At 37.8% G+C, this 26,500-nt stretch overlaps 2 protein-coding genes and 1 long non-coding RNA gene across 7 annotated transcripts in view; 1 reads left to right on the top strand and 2 right to left on the bottom strand.

The window, feature by feature from the left end:
* Window positions 1-4,799: 4,799 nt before the first annotated feature.
* Window positions 4,800-26,500, top strand: part of LOC136282923 (uncharacterized) — a 33,292-nt gene continuing 11,591 nt past the window's right edge. For 2 of the 4 annotated variants that reach the window (XR_010718509.1, XR_010718508.1), the window contains exons 1-2: window positions 5,942-6,077; window positions 16,215-16,282. This is a non-coding gene — a long non-coding RNA (uncharacterized lncRNA). Of the gene's footprint in view, window positions 4,908-5,337; window positions 5,486-5,941; window positions 6,078-16,214; window positions 16,283-26,500 lie in introns of those variants that run through there. The other 2 variants (XR_010718510.1, XR_010718511.1) reach the window with 2 other exon arrangements.
* The window catches only part of LOC131778182 (uncharacterized), a 43,979-nt gene continuing 31,794 nt past the window's right edge, over window positions 14,316-26,500 (bottom strand). The window contains exon 9 of the mRNA XM_066171010.1: window positions 14,316-14,361. Within this exon, the coding sequence (XP_066027107.1) occupies window positions 14,344-14,361 (18 nt within the window). The 3' untranslated portion in view covers window positions 14,316-14,343. The remainder of the gene's footprint in view (window positions 14,362-26,500) is intronic.
* Window positions 20,425-25,962, bottom strand: LOC136282949 (uncharacterized). Of its 2 annotated transcripts, XM_066171101.1 has the most exons (8): window positions 24,548-25,962; window positions 23,162-23,211; window positions 22,967-22,987; window positions 22,555-22,598; window positions 21,431-21,530; window positions 21,236-21,312; window positions 20,694-20,757; window positions 20,425-20,590 (listed from the first exon to the last, which is right to left on the bottom strand). In XM_066171101.1, the coding sequence occupies exons 3-8, from the start codon at window positions 22,985-22,987 to the stop codon at window positions 20,504-20,506; spliced, it is 393 nt and encodes a 130-aa protein (XP_066027198.1). In that variant the 5' UTR covers window positions 23,162-23,211; window positions 24,548-25,962; the 3' UTR covers window positions 20,425-20,503. The 2 variants fall into 2 exon arrangements, with proteins under 2 accessions (XP_066027198.1, XP_066027199.1); XM_066171102.1 differs by lacking the exon at window positions 23,162-23,211.

Genomic DNA, 26,500 nt, shown 5'->3' with positions numbered 1-26,500 from the left:
GAAACAGTTTTGAACATTTCCCTGAGCCAAAGAAATAATCATCTAACTGGAGATTGCTTCATTTTCCAATATTCATATCTTGCGCTTTTGTCATCTGTAAACAGATATTGGAATAATGGTCAACAAATGAACTGTTTGATTTTCTCAGAATCCAATAAATTCATTCGATTCTGAGAAAACAGTTGGTTTTTTCCACTTAGGCTACTGTCAACTAAAACAAGGTGCCTTCGGGAAAATTCGTCTTTCGTGCACTACTTTTATAGAAACCGTGGAAAAATATATGTCATTTTTAAGTTTATAAGTATAGTTCTCACAGTTTTCGTTTTCGCATGCGCGCAAAGTAGCCTTTTTAAAAACACAAAACTGACGGTGTTTACTTTACTAAATTACGAGCCTCTGCGTTACCACGCACCTTCAAATAAACTGGACAGCATCATTCAGTAGATAGTAGGCTGGCGAAGAGTTTGAGGCTTTTCGGATGTTCTTATTTGTTGAGAAAATCTATTTTGAAGTTGGATAATAGAAAATTTTCGGTTGTTGACGCTCCATGACGTCATTCGGGAAATACTCCGAATTTCGCAAAAGCCTCTCGCAGTTTGATGTGTTGATATCTTACAAAAATTCTGGTCAATTTTCACGAAAGTTTTACAAATGTGCGAACCATATGAGTTCGTTTAAGCAGAGGTAACTCGCGTAAGAACAAACCTCGAGTTTAGTTTTTGGCCTTCAGATAAATTCACAGGTTTCGCACCTCATTTAAGCACGAGTCAACGCAGTCACACCACCGAGCAATGAAACACAACATCGAACCCACTGGCAAGTCCCCCTCTCTAATAAAACCCTCATCAAATAAGCCCATCTCTTATAAGCCCCCCCTCTAATTAGCCCCCCTTTTCTATTAAGCCCCTCTCTAATGAGTCCCTCTCTTTTATAAGACCCCTCTCTAATAAGCCCCTATCGTTAACAAGCCCCCTCTCTAATAGGCCCTTCTTCTAATAATCCCCTTTCTTATAGGCCCCTCTCTCTCTAATAAACCCCCTATCAAATAAGCCACCCTCTCTTATAAACCTTCCTCTCCAATTAGCTCCCCGCTCTTAAAAGAACCCCCTCTCTGATTAGCTCTCCTCTTTTATAAACCTTCCTCTCTAATTAGCTCCCCTCTCTTATAAGCCTTCCTCTCTAATTAGTTCCCCTCTTTATTAAGCCCCCTCTCTGATTAGCTCTCCTCTCTTATAAACCTTCCTCTCTAATTAGCTCCCCTCTCTTATAAACCTTCCTCTCTAATTAGCTCCCCTCTCTTATAAACCTTCCTCTCTAATTAGCTCCCCTCTCTTATAAACCTTCCTCTCTAATTAGCTCCCCTCTCTTATAAACCTTCCTCTCTAATTAGCTCCCCTCTCTTATAAACCTTCCTCTCTAATTAGCTCCCCTCTTTTATAAGCTTTCTTCTCTAATTAGCTCCCCTCTCTTATAAACCTTCCTCTCTAATTAGCTCCCCTCTCTTATAACCCTTCCTCTCTAATTAGCTCCCCTCTCTTATAAACCTTCCTCTCTAATTAGCTCCCCTCTCTTATAAGCTTTCTTCTCTAATTAGCTCCCCTCTCTTATAACCCTTCCTCTCTAATTAGCTCCCCTCTCTTATAAACCTTCCTCTCTAATTAGCTCCCCTCTCTTATAAGCTTTCTTCTCTAATTAGCTCCCCTCTCTTATAAACCTTCCTCTCTGATTAGCTCCCCTCTCTTATAAGCTTTCTTCTCTAATTACCTCCCCTCTCTATTAAGCCCCCTCTCTGATTAGCTGCCCTCTCTTATAAACCTTTCTCTCTAATTAGCTCCCCTCTCTTATAAGCCCCCTCTCAAATTAGATCCCCTCTTTATGAAGCCCCCTCTCTAATTAGCTCCCCTCTATTATATAAGCCCCCCTCTCTAATTAGCTCTCCTTTCTTATAAGCCTTCCTCTCTAATAAGCTCCCCTCTCTTATAAGTCCCCTTCTCTAATTAGCTCCCCTCTTTATGAAGCCCCCTCTCTAATTAGCTCCACTCTATTATATAAGCCCCCCTCTCAAATTAGCTCCCCTCTCTTATAAGTCCCCCTCTCTAATTAGCTCCCCTCTCTTATAAGTCCCCCTCTCTAATTAGCTCCCCTCCCTAAAAAACCTTCCTCTCTAATTAGCTCCCCTCTCTCATAGGCCCCCCTCGAATAAGCAATCCCATCTTTAATAAGAGATGTCCCATCTCTAATAAGCCTCCTCATTTATAAGTCTCCCTCTTTAAATAAGGCACACTCTCCAGGTCGCCCTCCTCTCTAATAAGCCCTCTCTCTTATAAGCCCCATCTCTAATAAGCTCTCCTCTCTTATAAGCCTCCTCTCAAATTAGCTCCCCTCTTTATGAAGCCCCCTCTCTAATTAGCTCCCCTCTATTATATAAGCCCCCCTCTCTAATTAGCTCTCCTCTCTTATAAGCCTTCCTCTCTAATTAGCTCCCCTCTCTTATAAGTCCTCCTCTCTAATTAGCTCCCCTCTCTTATAAGTCCCCCTCTCTAATTAGCTCTCCTCTCTTATAAGCCTTCCTCTCTAATTAGCTCTCCTCTCTTATAAGTCCTCCTCTCTAATTAGCTCCCCTCTCTTATAAGTCCCCCTCTCTAATTAGCTCCCCTCTCTTATAAGTCCCCCTCTCTAATTAGCTCCCCTCTCTTATAAGTCCCCCTCTCTAATTAGCTCCCCTCTCTTATAAGTCCCCCTCTCTAATTAGCTCCCCTCTCTTATAAGTCCCCCTCTCTAATTAGCTCCCCTCTTTAAAAAGCCTTCCTCTCTAATTAACTCCCCTCTCTCATAGGCCCCCCTCGAATAAGCAATCCCATCTCTAATAAGAGATGTCCCATCTCTAATAAGCCTCATCGTTTATAAGTCTCCCTCTTTAAATAAGGCACACTCTCCAGGTCGCCCTCTTCTCTAATAAGCCCTCTCTCTTATAAGCCCCATCTCTAATAAGCCCTCTCTCTTATAAGCCCCATCTCTAATAAGCCCTCTCTCTCATAAGCCCCATCTCTAATAAGCCCTCTCTCTTATTAGCCCCATCTCTGATAAGTCCTCTCCCTTATAAGCCCATCTCTAATAAGCCCTCTCTCTTATAAGCTCCATCTTGGCCCTCTCTCTTATAAGCCCCATCTTTAATAAGCCCTTTTTCTTGTAAGTCCCATCTCTAATAAGCCCTCTCTCTTATAAGCTCCATCTTTAATAAGCCCTCTCTCTCTTATAAGCCCCATCTCTAATAAGTCCTCTCTAATAAGCCTCTATCCTTAATAGACCATCCTCTTTAATAAGTCTCTTTTCTAATAATTCCCTCTTTCTAATAAGCCTCTTTTTTAATAATCCCCTTCTCCAATAAGTCTCTTTTTTAATAATCCCCCTCTCTAATAACCCACCCTGTCTAATAAGCTCCCTCTCTAATGAGCCTCGTCGTTTGTAAGTCTCCCTCTATAATAAGCCACACTCTCTGGGTCGCCCCTCTCTCTAATAAGCCCTCTCTCTAATAAGCCCCCTCTCTAATAGTCCCTCTCTCTAATAAGCCCTAATGTTGCGTTCGTATCTCAGACGCTTTGGGAATATTCCTCATCTGAATCTAACGTAAGTATTTCGCGTGATTTGAGGATATGTTTCATGTAGTTCTAACTTTATTTTCTCTTGCATTGGAAATATTCTTTATTTAATCAAAACTTGGTATCTCGAGTAGATTGGGAATGTGTATTTATTGACTGAGTGGTACTTCTACTCGATTCGCGCGTTATTTATCTTCTACTTAGTGCTGTTGAATAATAAATACTAATACGTTACTATTAAATTTTAAACCCCGAATGTTCTGATTGCTGGGTTCACTCAACTCCGGTTAGCAGCTCATATTCCGCATTACCTTATATGGAAACGCATTGCACCAACTGTTGCAGAACTGAAAAGATACCCCAAATATACAAACGTTCGGGATTTAATAAAAATTTAATAAAACAATTATTTTATTCGCATACGAGATTGCATTTGTTAAAGCCAACTCGACACAATACGCCTCGTCGGCAATTTTATTGGCTCTAACAAAATATTTCTTACCGGAATATTTATTCTTGTATCTCGCCTGCCTTGTCTTGATTCCCTTCTGGTTATTGCTCTAGTGTCTAGCGTGTTTTTAAGATTATTCATCATCTGATTTTTTCGTTATTATTCCGTATGTATTGATTTTTCCCTATCTGGACTACCTCGTAAGTAACTTGTTTATTTCTTTGTTTTATTACTGCTTTGGTATAAGTTCGATTTGAGGTCACCCCTCTCGTGTCTTTAACTTTATTATCGAATAAACCTCTCTTCCTTATTTGATTTAACGTTTCCTATCTCGACCAAGTGGCTTCATAACGTGTCATCATAAATTTGAAATACTGAAGGCCTTAGGCGCTGATTTGAGGACTTCAGTGACTCTCAAGACTCTGATACAATATCCAATCTTAGCATGGGAAGCTTTTCAGTTGGTGTGGTAGATAATCTTTATTATACTTCTATTACATTTTCGGTGCAATTTCAACTAAAAGCAATAATTTTGAAAAAAACTCTCTTCGCTTCGTCTTGACTCCTGACTCGACACGCGCTACAATGTATGCATCCAGAACACTTTGTGATCTTAGCCTTTTGAGTTTTGTAGCAGTCATTCTTGTTGGTCATTGGTAATACTCCGGTTCCTTAAAACCTCGTGACCTTCAAGATGGTTTCCTGTTTTAACTCATTTCATTTCTCACCTGTCATGCGCAGTTTATGAATAATGACGCAGCGTGTGAGAGCGTGTTGGAATAAATGGAAACTCAAGCAAGGAATCATGTAGTACTGACTACAGATAGATTTATTATCGCGTGTCACTGCTATATGAGGTAAGAGCATTTTTGCCTTTTTACACACTTATCGAGTTGGTTAACAGCAGTAAAAGCGAATTTACAACGTCAAGCGAACAACATCCTTTCAGAGACAAAATTCTCAAAACCGAAAAAGGAAATCAGATTACCATTAAATAAATGCACTGTATTTCAAATAAAATCTTCCCTATACATTCTAATCCCGTATTCCCTGACTTCTTTTGAGTCATCGCTGAATTTGAGTATCGCGTGCGTGAGAACCACATTGTGAAAGGGTGCCGACATAAGTGTTTATTCCGCAAAAATATAACTTCATGAATAACCTTGATGGTAACGAATATTGAAGTAATCATCATCGATGAAGTATTTTGTAGCCTTTTCTATGTGGCAAATGCATTCTGGGCTCGTTCCCATCGCAAAATGTTGTTGTTTCTCTTTTTATTTAAAGCATATGATCCCCCTAACGTGTATCTCGCGTATTCAACTCGAGCACAATAACCAGCAGTGCGAGTAAAGAAAATACAAGAAAGGAATATAATTATTGAGGGAAAGGACATGAGCAGAGCTGGAGTTCGTGATTGAAATCATTAGAAAAGGTTAGGTTCTGAACGTATTCCAAAGCGAACGAGCTGTAATCAATTGTTGTCTGAAAAATTCATGAAAACCTGACGATTGGCCGTATAAAAACACTGTGCATGCTGTACCATACCGTACTAATCCTACGATGCAACTCTTCGTCAAGTTTCCCCTTTTTAATTTTGTGCACTTTCTTCTAAACGATCATCCTTATTACCTACATGATTTACGCTTGTCACGAAAATATCTCTTAGTTAATAATTATCATAACGATTCAGTTAGTTACGACTAGCCAACATCAAAAATGTTTACTTATAAACAGATAAGTTATGATCGATGACCTGCCACGTGTGATAACATAAAGGAATTGTCCAACTGCCTTTTCTATTGATTGTACTCATCCAGCTGGACCCTAATAAATGGTCTGTCACGTGACAGATTTAGACATGTATGCCATCGTGACCAAGTTCACATGCTCTGCCTAGCGTCTCCTTCGTGGTTCCGGGATGAATTTCTCGCTGACGAATCATATTTACCCAGTAGATTGTTTCACATAGGCCATGAAAATCGAACGGTGGTATTGATGATGTCGCGTGAGGCAGATTTTTTGAGGTACAGCACGTTAACTCTTGCTATAGTACTACTAATACTTACTCAAATTTGGGTATTGGGGTGAGTTTCATGTATAACTGACTATCTCTAGCCATTATAGAGCTACTTGGCGCACATGTTTGCCACCAGAACAGAAATTCTACATAACAGTTCTTATAATCCTTGTGCGAGAAGCGTAATTATCACTTAATCATACTACTCTAAACATTGCTCGTTGTACTCATATACGTGCTGGGTATATATATATACATATATATGTCGGAGACTCCCGATATTTCATTTTCGAATCTTAAACATGGAAAATCTTGACTTAAACTCGATATCTGGCACATCCGGTATCAAACTGTGGGGGTTTTGCGTTTTGGATTAAAACATGATTTTCTGAAAATCACTCAGGGATGTTAAGGGTGGCAGTCACTTCTTTGCTAACAACTGTGCTGTAATGCTGGTGCCGTTCGAAAATCACGACGAAAGCGGTATTAGTTTTGATCACCGGAGGCAGATTTATGCCTAGATCGGAGTTTGCCCGCCGCCTGATTGGTTACTCATAAGCTTGATCGTGTCGATTATTCAACATTCGCGCTTTCTTTCTTTTAGTCCTTATTATACATTCAGACATACTTGGCTACTCTCTTTGGAATAAGAAGGTTGAATAAAAAGGTTGCAAGTCGTGATTTATTGTAACATTACACCCGTTTGAACATGTTGCATCATTCATCGTGTCTTTGGCACTACATCACTGCCCATAGGGATACTTAGAAGTCTTAGCACTGTTCATTTTTTTGTGCACTTTCTCTGTATATTCGCGCTTAGATTATATTGGAAATTTTTCTAATGAGATGCTGTATTTGTCCAAGTGCACATACGATTAAAAACATCTTCGTACGTAATTTCCTATGGCAGGGTTGTCTTTCAAGTTGGGGTCAGAGGATTTCGAAAGGAAACCTTAGAATTGTGTAAGACAAAGGTTACTCATTGTTGAATTGTTTTTCTGTGACCACAGTAGGGCTAACTTCCGAAGAAAACCTAAATGCGAAATACATTCCGTTCATACTTGTTGTATAAATATATCCTGTTCAACTATTCAGACTGTCACGCGATTATGATTAGTACTGGATGATGGACCTTTAACTGGATTCGAGGACTGTAAGTTCAAGTTATGACATAAGTATGATCATTATGATCATTAGTCAAGAAAAACGTGAATCCTTGACTCTAAGAATCCATGTCGACGCAGGAATTGTTGTTATTACTATTGTTAAGCCCTACCCTTATTGCAAAATGATTAAACATAACACTGAAGTTATTATGATGATAGGTTTGTTACACTACGATTAATATGCGGAAAAGTCTTAGGGCAAAGTTTGCTATTGCTGCTTTACGTATGTACAGCGCGGAAATCTTTTTATTTGTCCCAGAAAATAAGGAAATCAAAATATCTCATAAACCGTTCGAGCAAGTTTGACTGATGTACACAAGCTACTTTTCAGTTACATATATGATATCTGTAATTTGAAATGGCTGGTGTATGTGATAGAAATCAAGGCTGTATTTGAAGAGTTTCTTGGTTACAAAGACTTCCAGAGACCATACTATTTTTACTGTGATTCCTTATCACCCCATAAGTCTTCAAGAATATGCAGTGACGAGTTTGAGTACGCATGCATATCTAATTGGCAAGAAGGTTTTTTCGCCACGGTATTTGAACAACTTTGATCTGTGTTTCAGATATATAAATCATTCCACTTCATGCCTGTTTTAATGCATTTTGTTTATTTCAATTTTTTTCTGCTAATTGTAAAGCAAAAGTTAGTATATGAATTCACCTTTTTTGCCCGCATCAGCTACAGTGGATGAATCGTCTACAGCACTTAGCCAGCACCGTTCGAAATTGGCGCTAGTGCAATATTTCACTCCTTATTCGCTTTTGGCGCAAAGCTCACGTCCCTATTCTTATGTCGATTTTCATCAATTCTATCCAATCAAATTACTGTGGGTAAGTCCCTTTCGTGGACATGCCCAGGCGTGCCCCAAAATACGTAGGTATCGTGCCATGATAAATATGGCCTAAATCTCTCCGAAATTCTCAGATTATTTCCTAATTTGTGTTAAAACCATTAATCACTGGATGTTTTTTAAATTGTTGGACCTAAATTTCTTTGTTACGTTATTACTCGCGTGGTTCTTATCTAAAATTTGGCTCATTTAAAACGTGTTTTAGCTGTAATTTTATCACTGAGCAAGCTTTAAAAGCCAGTAAACCGCAAAGTGGAAAGCTTTTAGCTCTTAGACTGCTGGTGTTTCGTTTGGACACAGACCGTTTTGTAATCGTCGAATTTAATTTTCAAGAGTTGATACATTAAATTAACGAGTCAGTTATGAAAGTGAATAGACGCTGAGTGAACCTAGACGTCTTTCAGCTTGATAGCTTTTTGGCCGAGACACTGTACATAGAGACAACTCGTTGATAGAATAAATACTCATTATCATTACCTCGTGCTAAGGCCTGTCACATAAATATACCGCTACTGTAGGTTATCATGTTCGGTCTCATTCGGAGCCTCTGTCATGTTCTTGATGCACGTGCCTTTCAGAACACAAGAAAGTCAACTCTGTAACTTAAAGCCACTCAAATTTTCTTTTGAGGTTCTCAACATGATCCAAGTCGTTGAAAGAGCTGCAGTTTGAATTTTGAAGTTTACAGAGCGCCTCCGCTGCCTTTGAACTATCTTTGTTTTGTTTATGAAGACTGACAGACCGTGAGATACTGCGGAGCATTGCGCTTGCCAGTATATTATAATTATCTTCGGAGTTGTTCGCAAGTGCTCATGGATACAGGTACTTTAATTTTGTATTTTTTGGTTGAACGGGGCGTTTCAGATGGATGCCTAGAAAGTCCTTTTGAAGTGAGGCAAGACTCTTGACTTACATCTATCTTTTTTGGTATTATTTCAGTCAACGAATATATATTTAAATTATAAAAGCTTAGCCTGATCGGGATAGTTCATAAAGGGTTAAGAAATTGTTCGTTAGAATATAAGAGCAAAATGCTGACATATCGAAGTTTCCTTTACAAAACTTTAAAACCTTTCCTAAGCCGCCGCACTCAGATACATTTCCTGAAAGAAGCGACAACCGGAAATACGTCTGTATAAGGAGGCTACATTCTCAAGAAATTCAATTCGATCCGTTGATCAATTTTTTCAGCGTTAATCTTCTACAGCGAAAAAAAGAAAAGTTTGCAGGCAGCCAGCCAGCCAACGTGGATGGCAAGATTGCGTTGAAAAAGTAAAGCTTCTTTTCACGCCCGCGTGCTTTTTGCCCTCGTGAGTACAACCTGCTTCCGAAATCTCGCACGCACCAACATTCTTACAAGCAAAAAAAAAAGGACTCTAATGCACTCATTACACGCGCATGAATTGTTCAAAACTCAATTCTAGTGGGGCATTTATCTCTCGTTTGTTTCATGCCTAGACTACCTAGAACTGAATCGTATCACTGCTAGAGTCATATAGATTATACTCGAAAATTTTGAGCATTACACTTTTGAGCGTCACCTTTGGAAAAAAAACGCATTTGAAAAACATTATGCCAAAAATTTTCATTATGTGCAATTAAATAGCTCTTTTCCCCATTCCTACCACCGTTTGCAGAGAATAAAAGGCTCACCGAAGTTCATATCACAACATTTAACTGGTCAAATACCTTAAATACATGCAAGAAAAGCAGGCTAACTATTGATAGTCCTTAGACTACAGGACTTATCATCTCTTGTCAAACTGTAACTTCAAGGGAGCTGTTTAAGAATTTTACTCATTATGCCGGCATTATGCTCGATGCTCTGACTAAAATAATCTCAGTATGATTTATCTGACCCTAATCACTACCGAGATTCCACACGTTTGAAAATTTCGAAGGGTACGATTTACGCCTTAACGGTCTTCGTTATTTTCCGAGATTGTGCAACAAACATCGGATTGTAAAAAAATTAAACGTATAATTTTCATAGCGTCCCAACTCCTTGGCGGCGCAGTTATTCCACTCCGTGTAAGAGGCATGTGCAGCCATACGTGAAAAAATTAATGGTAAAAAAAGGAAATTCTACGTGGTCACATCTGCGCCGCGGTGATATTTAAGCATGCGGAGATCTTGAAGTCAACCTAAGTGACAGACAAAAATTTTGCTAGTTGGTTCCCAGAGGCGACCCGTTTGGGCTAAAAAGGAATAATAAGAACGGCTTTTTATTGAGAAAAAAAAAAAGAAAAGACAAAAAAAGGAGTCTTTTGCAATCAAGCCCCGTGAGACCTTTTCAATTTAGGCTGTAAAATTACCTTGCACATCATCCTGGCTTACGGACAATGATCGAGCTCTACAGCCGGTCAGGGTAAAAAAATAAAGTTTTTGAAAGGAAGACTCCTTCGCGCGTTCTGCTTTCGCCAAAGTTAGATCTGGAAGGAATAATTTCAATTAAGTGTGAGTTGGTGAATTTTTAGATCGCGTCTCACTTTCCCAGATGCTGCATTAGTTCCCAGTTTCAGGTTTGTACGTCAAGCGGCGCATATACAGTAACTGCGCATGTCCTAAGCCTGCGTGTGTTCTGGAAATGGTTGAAGTGATTATAGTGGTAAGGTAAGATAAACAGAAAAAATCTGTACGTTGTTCTTACAATGGAAACTAACGCCTGTAGATTCTGGCCCTAGCATGTACTAGGTTCATCGTTTTCAGCGGGTCTGTTGTTTATGTAGCTCGAGCTAGCAGACCTAGTAGCCATCTTTCCCGATGAATCGTGGACACGTTTTTATGTGCCTATTATGATTTTAACGGCTGCAAACGACGTTGAACTTCTATTTTCTTCAAATTTGATCACGCGTAGATCAAAACGTTTTGTTCTTAACTTAATGTAGCAATCGAGACCCTCTCTCGTCTTTTACTTTGATTCCTCAATGATCAACTCGTCTGTTAGCATAATTTACTGGTAAACGCATGATAAATTAAGTAATTTGAACTGTAAAACTTGTGGAAAGTATAGATTCTAAGGTTTGTAGGTCAAAGTAGTCCGCCACTGAGATACAAGTCATTGTCCGTAGAGATTTACATGAAGACATTAAAGTGAAAGTGTGGTAAAACTGACCCAGTCAGGAAAGGAAGTCAACCAATGAGACGCATTATCATACATCCGGCAGTGTGCATAGGCAGTGTGAAGCAAATTTTATATACTGATTGGCTATCCAAGCAGTCAAGATGGGTCTGCTTTGCTTGCTCAGAATCAGCTGCCTTGATTCTGCACAAGAAGTAGATGGCTTTGAGGGTACTTAAAAGTTCATAATTTTTCTACTATGATGATGATTGACTGGCAAAAATGGGAAGAACAAAGTAAGCAAAGAAAACTTTAAATGACTCTCATGGGTTTATAGTGCTACAAACACGCTTTAATTTCTTTTTTCTGGCTGTCGAGACAAACCAGTCATTCTTAATCTTACTATGCTGACTTTGTCTCAGTCAATAAAAATGCAAAAATAGAATGTGGCCAAGATCCAATCTTGACCTCATGCTTGGTCAATAGTGCATATTTATCATATCATTGTCAGTACCTGTGGGCAACTTGAGGTGAACCTTGTTCTCTGATTGGCTACCCAATCAGGCAGGGTGGCTGATTTTTGAATAGTGCTGGCAATGGAGTAACAAAAAGCAGCAAAAGACAGCTAAAATAAAGAAAACATGAGAAACTTGTTGGTTTTTTGTGCTACAAAAATGGTTGGCTTTCTTTCTCATCCCATGAAATAGAGTAATTCTTTACACATATTAAAGCGAATTAGTTTGGCTATTTAATATATCCTTTATTGATCAAGCTTGTTTAGTGACAATTACAGGGACCTTGACTATGTCTTGGTCGACAAAATCACAATAAAAGAACTTGGCAAATATCCAGTGATTTTAACCTCACACTTGGTCAATAACACATACCAGTATGTGATCTTACTTGAGGATTAGCTGCTGGGAGTCAGTTCAGGAAGGGGGGTTGCTGTCTGTTTTACTTCTGTCCCTGTTTTTGTCTGTTTGTTTGTTTAATGCGGCTGCTGAAAATTGAAAGCTTCTGAAATAGAACTTCATCTTGTGTTTATTTTTGATATCTCAGTTGCACCACTTAAAGATAGATTAGGTATTCAATTGTAGCCATGAAAATCTACAATGGGCCTAGATACAGAAATCTAGAAAAATCTCAAAATAATATTTAGAAATCTCCTTTTTTTATTTCCTAAAATGTAGAATTTTTTCCTACAAATTCCAGATGTCTCAATTTTTTTTAAAATAATCACACAATTTTCATTAAATGCCAGATTCCCCCTAGTGAAATTGCATGGAAGCACCTTTAAACTGATTCTAAATAATTCATTTACTAGACGAAGTAAGTGTTAGCTTTTTCTCCTTACAGAATTCTCCTTAAAACAAACAGTAATAACACTAAACAGTTAGCATGGAGGCCCTTCAACGATGCTAAAAAGGCTTGTAGTAGTAATTATGTGGAAGAAGCCTGTTTGGAAACAGTGTAAGAACATCGAAGAAGCTTTTATGAAATACATACATTTGTTTTTGTATTATCTTTTGAACATTATTGTCTAAAAATGTGTTTGAAAACTCCTCAGATTCTCTAAAAATCCAGTTTGACCCTGAAAATCATAAGGAAAATCCTAATTTTTTATATAGCTTTAATCCACAACTTTTGTTGAAGTACTACAGGGAGTACTAAGTTGATAGGGAGTTTTGAAGATTTTGGAAGGTTTGAAAATACTTTTTCAAATAGCAGTTTAAGTAAAATTATTTAGATTTTTTCCATATGTGAAGGTGTTATACTGTGGCCTATAAAGGCAAACAGTTTTAATTTACAAACAAAGTATCACGAAAGTAATTTCCTTTTTTCTTTGTTTGTTGCTCAGGATTTTAAGTAGTTGAAAAATAAACTTTGGTCTGTATGTTTTGATAATGACTTTGATCAAGAAATTGGTCATAAGTTTAAAATTACTTCTATTATTTTTTATTTCAAAGATTTTATTTTTGACCCTTTTGTATCTCCATATCAGTTTGAATCTGTCACTCTATGGAAAGATGTCTCTTTAAACCCTTTCACGCCCGAAGAATGCATTAGCAATTATCCTTACTGTCTGCAACATAGTTCTTTAAAGGTAGTGTTAGTTCTTGGAGTTTTATTGGTGGATCAGATAATATTCTCTTGTTGACATTTTTTTTATTTCCCTAACCTAGCAGCTTGATATTTTACTGTTGTGAGAAATTACTTCTTAGTCACTCCTGGGAGTGAAAGGATTTCAAAGGATGTCTGATTTGATAGTTGTTTGTTCCTGATGGAAGGAAGAATTGTTTGGATAAAACTGTATCAGTGAGTCATGCCTGACTTTGTATCACTTCACTTTCAAGTCACACAGTTCACAGTTCTCTATGTCACACAAATCACCATTCTTTGTGTCACACAATTCTGGTGTCTGTGTAACACAATTCCATCAAGTGTTCATGCCTGCACAATTTTTTTTAATCATTTTGAAAAGAGACTGTTCAGTCACAAGAGAAAAGACATTTATTCCATTCTGCAATGAACCATGACCATACTGATAGATTTACTGTCTTGTAAGCTGTAATAATTACCTGCATGACACAAGAATTAGCTTTCTTGTGCTGATAAATACATGTGTCCTATGATGATATTCAGTGGACAAAGTCCTTCAAAAAGTTTGGAAGCTTTTCTTGAAACAGTGATTAGCAACTCCAACTCCAATTTTTGTTAAGGTTGTGCATTTTTTACTGTCAAGTTAAACCAGAATACTGTAGTTCTAAATTTGATTACAGAAATCTAATGGTTACATCATGAAACATCTTAAGTCTTACTGGTAATTGACCATTTGGTAGTAGATGGATTAACCTAATAAAGTTCTTGGAAGTCGTAAGGAAACTTATTTGTAAGAAAATTTAAATGATTCATGTCTAATACTTGTACATTTGAAGTTTTTCAAAAACCATTGCTTATTTTTATGGGTTTGAACAGATGTGTCAACTCGTAATATATTGTGTACAATAATGGTGATGTAAACCAACATTAAGTGCTAAACAAATTACTCTGAAGTTAAGGATTTACATTCATACGTTCTAGGGTTTTTTAGCTTTTCCAACTGAGTCTACATGTGCTATGTTTAAAATACACCAAAATTAATTCTTTAACAGTTAACACAAGTTCTTGTAATGTTAGTATCTTGAACTTTCAAAGTTCTTCAGCACCCTGTGTAGTAAGTTTAAGAAGGAACTAAGCTAGGATAGAAAGCAGTGTGTGACAGCCTTAATCTGATATGTTCAGATTTCAGTTGTCATTGCTAATGTTAGGAATTTCTATTGCCATTAAGCTATACTTTTCAACAAATATACATGTTTAGTGACCTACTCTACGTGTACCTGGTTGGATCTCGTGCCATATCTTAAAAAAGAGGAAAATACTATGAGCCATATAAGACTCAAGAGTACATTTTATGTGCTGTGCATGCTATTAGTCCCACACATAGTGTTACACATTTTAATATTTTAAATTTCAACTTTTAAATGTAATTTCCTCACATATCTGAATATAGAAGTCACATACATGTAAAATGAAGACATTTTAACCCTTTCACTGCCAAGAGTGTATTTGTCCTTACAATGTCAATACATCTTCCAACAGAGGGAAGATGGGACATAGGAAAAATTACATATATCATCTTGGGGACTTTGTTTCACTCCCTACTCAATTATTAGACTTATTTAAGTATGAGAGAAAACAAGGCTAACATTCTAGAGAACTGATGCCTAGATCTTGGGGATGAAATAGTTAATGAAGAGCTACCACTCATAAACTTCATGTTTTTTCAGGAAAAAAAAGCACATGGAAGCTATTCCTGGCAATGTAAACATCATCAATCTGCCTCGTTATTACAGCTGCAGTTTGAGCAGTTTTAGAAAACTGTTAAGCACAATATTATAAACTTAGAGGTCAATTTTGCACATTGCCTGTATTTAAGAGTAAAAGAAAAATATGAATGATGATATTGTGTTAAGTGACTTTTTTGTTACTCACCATTGTTGTTGATAAATCCAAAAGCCAGGAAGGTTGTATAGGTATGGTTTCCATTTCTAATTGGTGACATATTTGTTGGCTTTCAAAGATGACTTGTGCCAACACTCTGCTGTTTACAAATTCATGAATTGAGAATAATAGCTCAGTAACAAATTTGGTCCTGTTCTCTAATAGTTGAATGTCTGCAGCCCCTGTGATTGCATTACATGAATCGTGCAAAGAATTGTGTCAAGCACTCTGTATGATTGCTAATAATCATAAATTATAATGTACCTTGTTTGCAAGGTAGGTGTGTCAGCCACCTGTAAAATAAAATGCAATTCAGCTTTGAATTAAGAAGACATGTTATCTGCTGCAGCTACAAAGGATTACTTAATCATTAATAAGTAGAGGAAGTTATCTTCTCATAACAAAATTTACAAAGAAATTTGTAACAGTTGAAGAGGAGAACTAGCAATCAGATCTTGAGAATTAAAGGGGGTTAAAGGTTCATTTAATAAAAGAAAAGGAAAATCAAATCATGAGATGATTTACTTCATTATAGTCAATACACTTCTTAACTTGAACTCTTGTAATATGTTATGTAGATATTATCAAAAAGTGTTATCTATACTCACACACAATATATGTACATTTAGTTTCAGTTTTGACAACCCAGCTACATTCTTTAAATATTTTTTTGGTATCTAACTTGCATAGTTTTGTAATATCTTATAATGGGGGCCTCGCATCATCAGTTATATTATTTTAAGGTGCTTTTCACTTGAAGTGAAGACTAATTTTCTTGTATCCCTTCCCAATTGATGTGAAATATGTATCTTGTTGACAATCTGCATAGTACACATGTATCCTGATGCATGAGGCTGATTGGGGAAAATGTGATTCCTATTTATTTTGAGGGCTTGTACTTGTACAAAAGTTTGGCCCAGGAGGGGAAAGATTCATATTTTAGTCAGAGGTAGACTTAAATTTATAACCCGGCACTTATTAAGGAAGTTTAATTTTTAAAAGACTCTTCATACCTCCAGGCCCAATATCAGAAATTGAGAGAATGTGTCCATCAGATCATCCCTAAAATGAAGTAAGCAGGGCAGAGGTAAGTTCATTCCTCTGTTTGTTTACAGTTAACTGTTTACATTGAACTTGGTTACAGTAGACTGTCATGTCCTAAATGTGATATTCCATGCATGCATGTATGAAAATAAATCAACATATTTTCATAATATATAGTGTGAGAACAAAGACATGTTCATGTCATGTGTTAGATGTAAGAGATGAATAATTCTTGAAAGCTTGGTAAACATTTCTTATTTGAAGGTCAAACTGGGATGCACTAGCCTGCACATATGTACCTGTCGTTTGCAGCTATAAGTTTATAAATACATATGTAGTGTGTATACAACCATGGCTCTCATGATTATTAATACTAGATCTGGAAACAATTCAAAAGGTACAGTTTTAAATGCAAGTGTAATTGATTTCTTACAAGGAGAACATAAAGGGAATTATAAGTTGATATAGTTTTGCTTCGGAATGTGTAAATTGAACGCAGAGTAGTTCAACTTACCTATTTGTGTTCATAAACCTGTCCTGCTCCTGAAACAAACAGTTGCACTATTCATCAATGCACAGCAACGAGGGGAATAGAGGAGAGAGTTTGCTTAAAATATGTGAGATTCAGGGGAAAATTGATTTTACCTTTAACTGCAACTTATCGCTGTCATTAGCATGGGTATTCTCGATTCACACTGATCGTTACTGCAATTAGTGCCTACAGCTGTATGACATACCCTTCTTTAAATTGCTGATTACCACTTAAGGTTGAAGGAGGTATTCTGCCATATTCTCTTTGAACCTGTATATTATCAATATCCGAATCGCAGAAGGAACTTGTAGTTCTACAGTTAGGTCTTATACTCATTTTTGTCCGATTGAACAGTTTTTCCAAAAAGCCACGTTATCACGATGTGAGAAAAGGTAGAAGCGAGCAAAAGTAATGGGGAATAAAGCGAATGCCTTTTGAACTCAAACAAAATCCTCTGAAATTTTGGACCTTGTACAAAAAAAAAAATTACACACCCCGCTGCATAAATTGCATGCACCTAGTATGCAATAAGTTCACTGTGTTTAAACGTTCATGAGGGTGGCTTTTGTTGGCACCATACAGCGAGTTTCTATGAACTTGAACAAGTATAGTAAGAAGAATTGTTGTTGAGTTAACTAGCTTTGGAGATTCATGAACGTGCACTCGTTATTAAAAATGTTAAAATAATACCTTTCTTGGAATGCAAAACAAAATTTTAATTGAAATGGTTGTAAAGCATCAATATTGGGTCATGGTAGAAGATACTTAGAATTAAGTTTTGCATTAAACTAATAATCATCGTGCTCTATGTCAGGAGAATGGCTAGAGAGCTTTACCTTAAAATGCACACACGGTACTTACGTTTACGTTGCTGTTGGAATTGGCCATCGTTCTTGATCCTCTGAAAAGTCTACATTATAGTAAACAAAGACTTGGTAGTGCTAGGTTGGTTTTATGCAAATTCCATTATGTTCGCGTTTGCAGCGTTTCTGTGATATTTTGACTTTCCAAGTTTTACTTTGGAGCGATTGTGTCTAACAAGTCCTCCAACAACAGGATACATTCTTCTGATTTCAACGATTGCAGCATGATTCCAAATTCGTGGTTTTGATTTGATATCAGCCATTGGGCCCAGAGGGAGGCGACGTGTTAAACCCTTACCTAGTTGGCTTCAGTCGAAACTGATGGAGTGCCGTTGACTACTTTTAAGTAATTAAAGTTACTTCGCGTGGGCACTGTCCCAGGAATCTTTGCGAGAGATACACGCAACACAAGAAAATCTTTTCAGCATCTATTTCTATGTCGGTTCAGGGGAGCTGAAAAAGCTCATACTCTTGTTACAGTTCGAGAAATGTGCCATCAGGGAGGACACTGTCTTCTTTGTCACGTTGGCGGTAAATTACTCAAAGTATTGCTAGACTCAGGAAATTACCGCCAAAATAAATGTGCAAAATAGGAAATAAACCTACCTTAGCTGAGTTGGAGAAAAAATGTGTTGAGATAAGGTTGCTTTCAGTTTGTAAAACCCTTGATCGCACGTGGTTGTGTCATCTACATCTGCCCTAAGTCCTGGATTCAACTCACAAATGGTTGGCCCAGTCGCTTTTAACAATAGGTTCCACTTCTCTCTCAGTCAGAAAGATGAATGCTATCAGAGCAGCAATGTTTCGGATTGTGAAGCAAGTCTTGGGGTGACAGTCGATTTGATTGAAGTTTTTGAAAACCACCTCTGGATTAGATAAAGAGAACGCCAGAAATGAGTGGATCCTATTGCATCTACAGTATCCCTTACCTTAGCTGTTGTGGTCGTGCCGAAGCAAGTGATTTCATGTAGTGCTATGACTTTTAAATACAACACTCCTAGGATTCTCGTAGATTTTTCCTTTGTTGGAGGATAAAGCACTGTTTGGCCGTTAATCAAGACTGGTGGAGAATTTTTGAGATTAAGAGCCCTCAACCGTGATAGTTATTTATGCGGAAATGACAATCAAATGTTAACATGGTTAGGGAATTTTTCAAAACACAAATCTGGTATCATAGCTTATCGTAAATTATTCAACATAAAACTGAGGAGCAGTTTGAGAGAAAGGAAATTTAGTAGAGGAGTTAAACGATCAGCGAAATTGACAAAGAAGCAGGTTTTTTAAGACTTAATAAGTGCTTTTATATTTTCAGGTTGGAGTTGCTCGCCTTTTCTATTAAAAACTACCGATTATTTTTCAAGCCGTTCGATGTAAGCGAGTCAAATAGTGCGGTTAAAGCAGGATTGCTTTCATGCAGTTTTGACATCGTTGCAATTGGAAATTTTTTTTCTGGGACAAGTCCCGTCGACAGGGAATTTTTTTGTTTTGAAAACGGAAGTTTGGTCTGTCAGTGAAGCGTGATTTTAATTTGGTGAAACCGAACTTAAAATATGACTGACAACGGGTGAGGGGATTGGGCATTTTGACATGGCATTTAAAAACAGACAATAAACTGTAGACCATCGACAGCAGACGGTATACGACGGATCGTGGGACAGGACATGATCACGGAATTAAAAATTGTCACGTAATCGCGTGATTGTGAAATGAATCCTTCTTTAACGGGGCGGCGGTGACCGCTTAATACAGGTTTTACGGAGAAGGAAGACTAAATGATTGAAATAAAAGCATCTTCGGCATATTGACCCGCCTGATTTACCAAAACTTGTTTAATACACTTCTTCTTAAATGGACTATAAGGAAGACAAAAAATTGTCAACGATCGCAGGGAAAGTAAAGATATTAAAGGATCCTGGTCAAACAGGCCTCCGTTTTTGTTTAAATACGAGGAACTGCGGAGAAGATCGTTCATACTGCACTCAACCCCTGGTAGGAGTCGGGCTGGCCCGTCAACACTTTTTAGTAAGCGTAAATTAAGAAGGGATTCGCTAAAGGAGAAGCCTTACTTGTCCTTAGAACAAATCCAATGCGCTCAACGTTTAATAATAGCGTACAAAGTTTCAAAATACGTAGGAAGAGATACGCGACAAAGATGAGGAGAAATATGTGTCTGGAGTTGTATGCTCCGGAAGAGAAGGGAACCTTAAAAACGAAGAAAGTAGCGCACAGAAGTAAATATTGCCTTTTGTAACGCAATATCGTCTGGCTTTACCTAACCTCAAGAATGTACCGATGGGGAAATGGCATCTTAATCAGTGGGCTTGAGCATCCCTCAGGGTCAACCAAAATGTACGAAAATACATTTGGTGCACATTTGATACATCTCCCCAGCCTGTCAAATTACCAGTGTACGAACACTGTTTACAATTTTGGGCGACCGCTTAATACAGGTTCAAGAAACGTATCGCAACGCCCCGTAAAATAAAGATTTATGGTACATTCATACGATTGCGTGACAATTTTGAATTTCGTGATCATGTCCCGTCACATGATCCATCGTCTACCGTCTGTGCTTTAGTTCATGCCTTTTGACATAGCTCTATGCTATCTTGATTCAGTAACTTTTACTGTCATGAACCATTTCACAATAGACGTTTCAAATCTAAAGGGACCAATAAAACGGGGTTCATGGAGTATGATTGACAGACTTGAATCAACTCTATTGTAACAATGTATGACTTTCTTTTACAATTGGACTGAAACACATTGTCAAGGCAACGGAAACACAACGCTGGTTTGGTGATGCAACAGTGTATTGGTTCAATTTTAATAACACACAACCATGAACAAGCATTACTTTATTTGAATATTAGAGGGCTGTTAAATATAAAAAAATAATCAGCAGAGATATGCAAATGTTGATATCTTCGGTCAGTTGATCCACATCGTTGTTCTCCTGAAAATATGAAATAAAAACAATTTGATAGGTAGATATATTATTGGTCGGTAAGCGGGCTTTTTAGGTTACATTCGAATTAATTTTTTGTTGAGTTATTCACCTGCGCTGCACGGCAATCTTCTTCTTCGTAAAGATCAATCGTGCAAGGATCGTCATCTTCAGTCCTGAAACGAAAAATTTTTAAAGTGATCTCCAGTTACATTTCATCGACACGCAGATTAATTTTCACAGTTTTCTTTTTTAAGATAAATTTGTTTCTACAGTTCCACTCGTACCCTGATGATTCTTGGAAGCTAGAGAACTGATTTTGCATCAGTATAATTATTTACTGAAATTTGCTTCGCTCTCAAAAAGTGGCTTCTTAGCTCAGTTGGTAGTAACACCCAATTAGTATCTGGAAGGCAGGGGTTCGAATCCTGTCGTAGCTTACGAGGATCATATCTTCTTTATTTATCATCTGCAGGTCAAAGTATTATTTATTATATGTAACGCTAAGGATAATTCCATTTAAGCATGATCAGACTGAGTCACTGAAAACTTTTAAAGAAGTATAAACTGGCTGAGAAGGGGGACAACGGCCGTAATTCGGTTATTTCAAGAGAATGTTATCTTATTTGATGCGTACTATTTTGGAACACATACCCTATAGGAATGTCATCTGTACATTGTTGAATCTTCCTTCCGGATGTAGTCCATCCTTGGGGAGGGCAATTGTCGTCCTAACAAAGAAAAAAACAGTTATGTGCATGTTGGAAATTTTAATCGCTTGTTGCATCCAACAGATTTGAAAAAAATAAAAACCTTTAGCAAAGCATAAACCTCTTTTTCAACTCTTACTTGATTGGAATTTTCCAAGCAACTTGAAGTGTTGTTATTACTGTTTAGCAAGCGCACTCCTTGTTGATCTTCGATGGAATCTGCGTCAAGCTGAGGTATTCTGAGAGGTGTAATACATAAACATTTTTTTTGATAATGAGATTCCTTTCTATACAGTCGTTTATTACCAGTGGGATAAACCAAAGCAAATAGAAGTTTTATCAGATTCCTCCACAGGAAAGAAGAACCCTCAAAATTGGCCTCGCTCCCATTGTGAGGCTTGGTAGCTCAGTTGGGAGTAGCACAGCGCCCAACTAGTCGACAGTTTAACCGTTTAACTCCCAGAAGTGACTGAGATCTAACTTCTCTTTTTAATATCCATACATTATCCAGCAATTAAGGAATGAGAATACTCATGGTGATCAGGTAGATGATGTTTTCGTGATAAAAACCAAATTCTTGTAACCAATTTATTAGGAAAATTAATGTGTGGCAGCCGAGAAGAGAATTAACAGTCAGTTCTTGGGACTTAAAGGATAAGGAAACGACAACGACGACGACGACGCCGCCGTGGACAACGTCGGTTCATAAAATGAACATATTATGGCTAGAAATTTAGCGATACCTCTAGGATCATTTAGTTTGATTCACACTGTCAAAAATATCTCGAAACTGATTATGGAACTTGGCGTTAAATTAGAAATTGTTATTTCACATTCACGTTCTCCAATTTGCTCATTTCACGTTGTTGTTTTGCAGAGGACGCAAAGAAATTTACAAAAATTCGTTACGCTCGTGTACAGCCATTGTTCTGTTCATTTAACCTTTTGTTTAGTGACGTTCCCGTTTCCGTTGCCGTCGTAGTTTTCTTAAATTCCCTACTATGTGGGCAGGGGTTCGAATCCCTTAGTGTATACCTAATATAATAAAATACCTTAGTATTTTAGGCTTTTTTCCTGCAACTGCTAAAATTGCAGCTCGCCTGCGAAGACCATGGCTTTATTTTATTTCAATCCGCACGGCAAATGAAATGTATTTCATTGCAACTTATACCAGACGTTATGATGTTACGTCTGTGGTGCCCAAAAAAGCATATTTAGGGAAACGAATACGTTTACGTAACTAAACTTCTTAGATATACTCACTCTTTGCCTACTTCTTCTTCGTCAGAAGAGCTTGTATCTTCACCCTACAAATGTTCAAAAACTGAAACTAATGAAGCGTTCAATTTTTAAATCTCATCAGAATCTTTTAAAAAATGTTTCTCTTCAAGACTAGTTACACCAGCACAATGCTTGCAGATGTACATTCTTCTTTAAAATTGGTTATCTCTAGCAGCCACACCAACATTTGAGACAAAAATAAATGTATTTACAATAGAACTACGTTCCTTTTTAAGAGGTTTTGTTACGTATTAATCTAAAATGCTTTTTATTATCATTTTTTTTTTTGAAAGCGAGGTGATGATGTAAGTGTAACCCCGCAGAATGAGTTGTTTGCTTTGGATGAATAATTTAAATACCACAACATCATGTCAAGGAGAGTTGATAGTTTTACCTTCTCGTGTTTCGCTGCCATCTGAAATAACAAAAAAATATTCTTGTTAGAACAAACGACGGTAGATCCCATTGTGCAATATTATAAGACACGGTTAAACATATCTGTAATCAGCGCAAACAAGACTTTTCAGAGGATTCAGATAGAATAAATGTAGGCAGTAGACATTAGAGAAGTTCAGTGACCTTTACATACAATAATTGATGACAGCGGTCTTCAGATATTGCAGCAGTTATGCGGTTAACCTGCCAAAAGAAGGAGAAAACTAAGAGAAAACCATTTTAGTAATTAGTTGGAGACTGTCGCAACCGTCAGCAGTAAATATGGAAGGATAAAAAACATCGTCAGAGTGGAAATTAGTTGGGCGCCATTCAAATTGATAAATATATGCGTTTTGCAAACAAGCGTTCTAAAACTTTGTCTAGACATTTGTCCTTTTAGCTAATTGTGCGACCGGAAATGGCAGATGGACTCAAACAGCCTTTTATTTTTTCTTGTTTATTGTATCCTCTTTAACCCTTTATAAAGTCTTGTCTTGTTTTGGCTTGCAATATAATCACTGTTAATTAGATGCGATAAGGTATCGATAAGCTGTTATTATGACCTTCCTCTCCGGAAATGTGGTCTCCTTATTTTAATGCGTTTTGATACTGCCTTAGTGGTTTATTTGTGGTATTTTGTCACCAGAACGATGATGTTTGGATCGATAATGTTGTCGTTGAATCGATTGCCATGAGTGCGTAATCTTGTTAATTTATTTGGAAGTGTTTGATGTTATTTTGAGGTTATCCGTAACGAACTAGCGCGACACGCATGACGTGTTTGAATCGCGTGAATAAATGTTAGAAAGGTAAGGAGTGGATCAGCCTGCAGTGCAGGCGTCTTATTAGTGCGAGCTAACGTTTCAAGCTCGCCATCGCTTATCCGACCGGCCATATTTGATTTGGAGTTAGAATGGACGGTGGGGGTAGACCTTTCCCACCCTTATCCTCTCCTTATTTTTGACCGACGACCGCCCCCTCGGTACAAATTTCATTTCTCTCCCCAGCCTTCCGCTGCCATTAAAATGAAAGTTGGCGGCCATAATTTTCGTTAAGAAAATACTGAGCACTCGGTCGCTTAAATTACGCCTGTTCTGCAGGCTGGGAGGGAACCTGCTTTTCTTTAGCGTTAGCTTGAGCTACGTGCTGTTACAACACGGTCTAGCGGCTAATAGGTTTGGTGACGAAGGGCACATTTCAATCACTGTGTTAACATGTGTACAATGTAAACGTGTAGGCGAATGAAGTAAACAATGAGGGAATCTTTGAATCATCGAATAACATAAATGTAAGACAATTATAGTGTAAAAACATACTCGTTAAAAAAGAAAGAACCTCGTCGCACCTGTATTCACAGTAAACGGAGAGGTTAACATAGATTGAAACGGTGCTAAAAAGCTTTCCTCCCCTTACATATTGAAATAATCCCATCCTCTGTCTCCCTCTTCAACAAAATATAAATAGGATAATCCTGATAATTTGGATGGTTTAGGTTCGCAGAAGAGTTACTGGAGTTGAAAACATAAAATGACATCAGTACCTTGGAGTTAACACGGTAAAACTTTTCTGTGTTCTGTCCTAATCTGGTAAAAGGTGCGTTCGCTTAGGCATCGATGTGTTGGAGATGTAGAATTGCGCATGGACTTCAGTGCGCATGGTGGTACATATGTACCTGCTAGCGCTCGTAGGGTGGGCTCATGCAGTATGGGTACATTTTACCTATCTGTAGAAATAGGAAGATGAGGAAGCCAAATGCGAAATTGTCTCAAAATGGGGCCCAGGCACTGAAATTACAGCTGTTGAAGGCTACACTCCATTCGAGCAAATTTCTCAGCGTCGGCAGGTTGTTCATGATTTAAAGGTTTTTCGTGATTCTCTTGCTTTAGGCGGTAGTGAGAGCTTTTCCCCGAGCTGTGCGAATTTGAGCAGCTTCCCACCACTCAGTAATTTTCGAAGTCGTTCCAGCGGATGGATGTTAGATGTTGTGATTCGGGGCACTGTTGTGATTCGGGGCACACGTCCCGTTCCTGAGGGGAGGCCTAGATCAAGAGTCCAGAAAGCGGACAGTGTCAGTAACGTTGAGTTAAGAACGTCGTCGTTGTGTCTCTTTTTGACAGTTATATTGATGTCATGTCATCATTCATGAACTTACTGCGCTTAGACCTTTTGTCTTCTGTATTGTAAGGCGATTTTTGCTGATGGATCATTTGGAGTTGAATACTCTGTTTGAAATCGACAAGTTTTAAGAAGTGTCTCTGCTTAATAAGAACAGAATGAGCCTCATTTACTAGTTGGGCCAGTAATCTTAACCCGGAGAGAGGACGGCATTGGCCTTTTCTTTGATATGTGAAATTATCGTCGTTCGCCTCTTAAACTTAAGATTTCACGTTAACCTTGGTGACCTCTTCGTCTGAGGACGTCCAGTTACCAGGACAGATCCTAGTAGCTATAATAAAGAAATGTTGTACCTCTGTTGAAGCTTTTGACGTTTTTAAGGAAAAGTAAACACATGTTTTGTTCTGAAGAACGGATAACTTAGACGAAGAAGGTAACGAATTGTAAAGAAAGACGAAGAAGGTAACGAATTGCAAAGAAAGACGAAGAAGGTAACGAATTGCAAAGAAAGACGAAGAAGGTAACGAATTGCAAAGAAAGACGAAGAAGGCAACGAATTGCAAAGAAAGACGAAGAAGTTTTTGTTGTGCTGAACAGTAGCAATTTTTGATTAAGCAGAACGGACGTTATGCCTTTTCGTATAAGCTTGGGACACGATGAATGGTGCAATAATCATGTTAAGGTAATCTACGTGAATTATTTCACAAACCTGCGGCTAAAGGAACTTAGCGGTTACTTAGCTGGCGTACCAGTTCACTCCAGACTGTACAGCACCAAGTCGTTTGAAGGGCTTTCTTTTTCCTATATATCCTTCCAATCTCATGAGATAAAACCTTCTCGTAAATCTCTCTGTCCGTGTTGTAGCAAGCATCCATAAGGAAAACTTCCCCTCCAGAATTTGTGTAAATGAAACATACACCGTTTACTGTTCTGTTTCGCGGTGATTCGCCAAGATCCGGTTTTCGTGGAAATAATTGCGTGATTACGATTCTAATTTTTTTGCCGAGAAATCTTTTGATTTGTGGGACGCTTTTCAGAGAAAACTAAAAATAATGCAATGGATTCTCAGTTTTCAGTTTTGTTGCTCGGTGGTCCTAATTTGTCTGTTCATCGAGCAGCTAGAAGGCTGATGTGTTTCTTGATTACACCTAAGTCTAAAACGTGTGGAGATTAATACTAAAGAAGAAAATCCTTAAGAAGAAATTCCTATCCAGAGAAAGGCAAGTAAAACTACACTGTTTTAGCACAATCAATTTGACTTCGACAGAGTCGATAAAATCCCAACATTTTCCTGACTGATAATCTGTAACTGTTTTACCAGAAAGATGTTGGGGAACTATCCTTTTAGCGTGCCCTAAATAAGAAGGCATGATGATGC

The sequence above is a fragment of the Pocillopora verrucosa genome, chromosome 8, assembly GCF_036669915.1.
Source record: "Pocillopora verrucosa isolate sample1 chromosome 8, ASM3666991v2, whole genome shotgun sequence".
Classification (NCBI taxonomy): Eukaryota; Metazoa; Cnidaria; class Anthozoa; order Scleractinia; family Pocilloporidae; genus Pocillopora; species Pocillopora verrucosa.
This window is presented reverse-complemented; position numbering and strand designations above follow the sequence as displayed.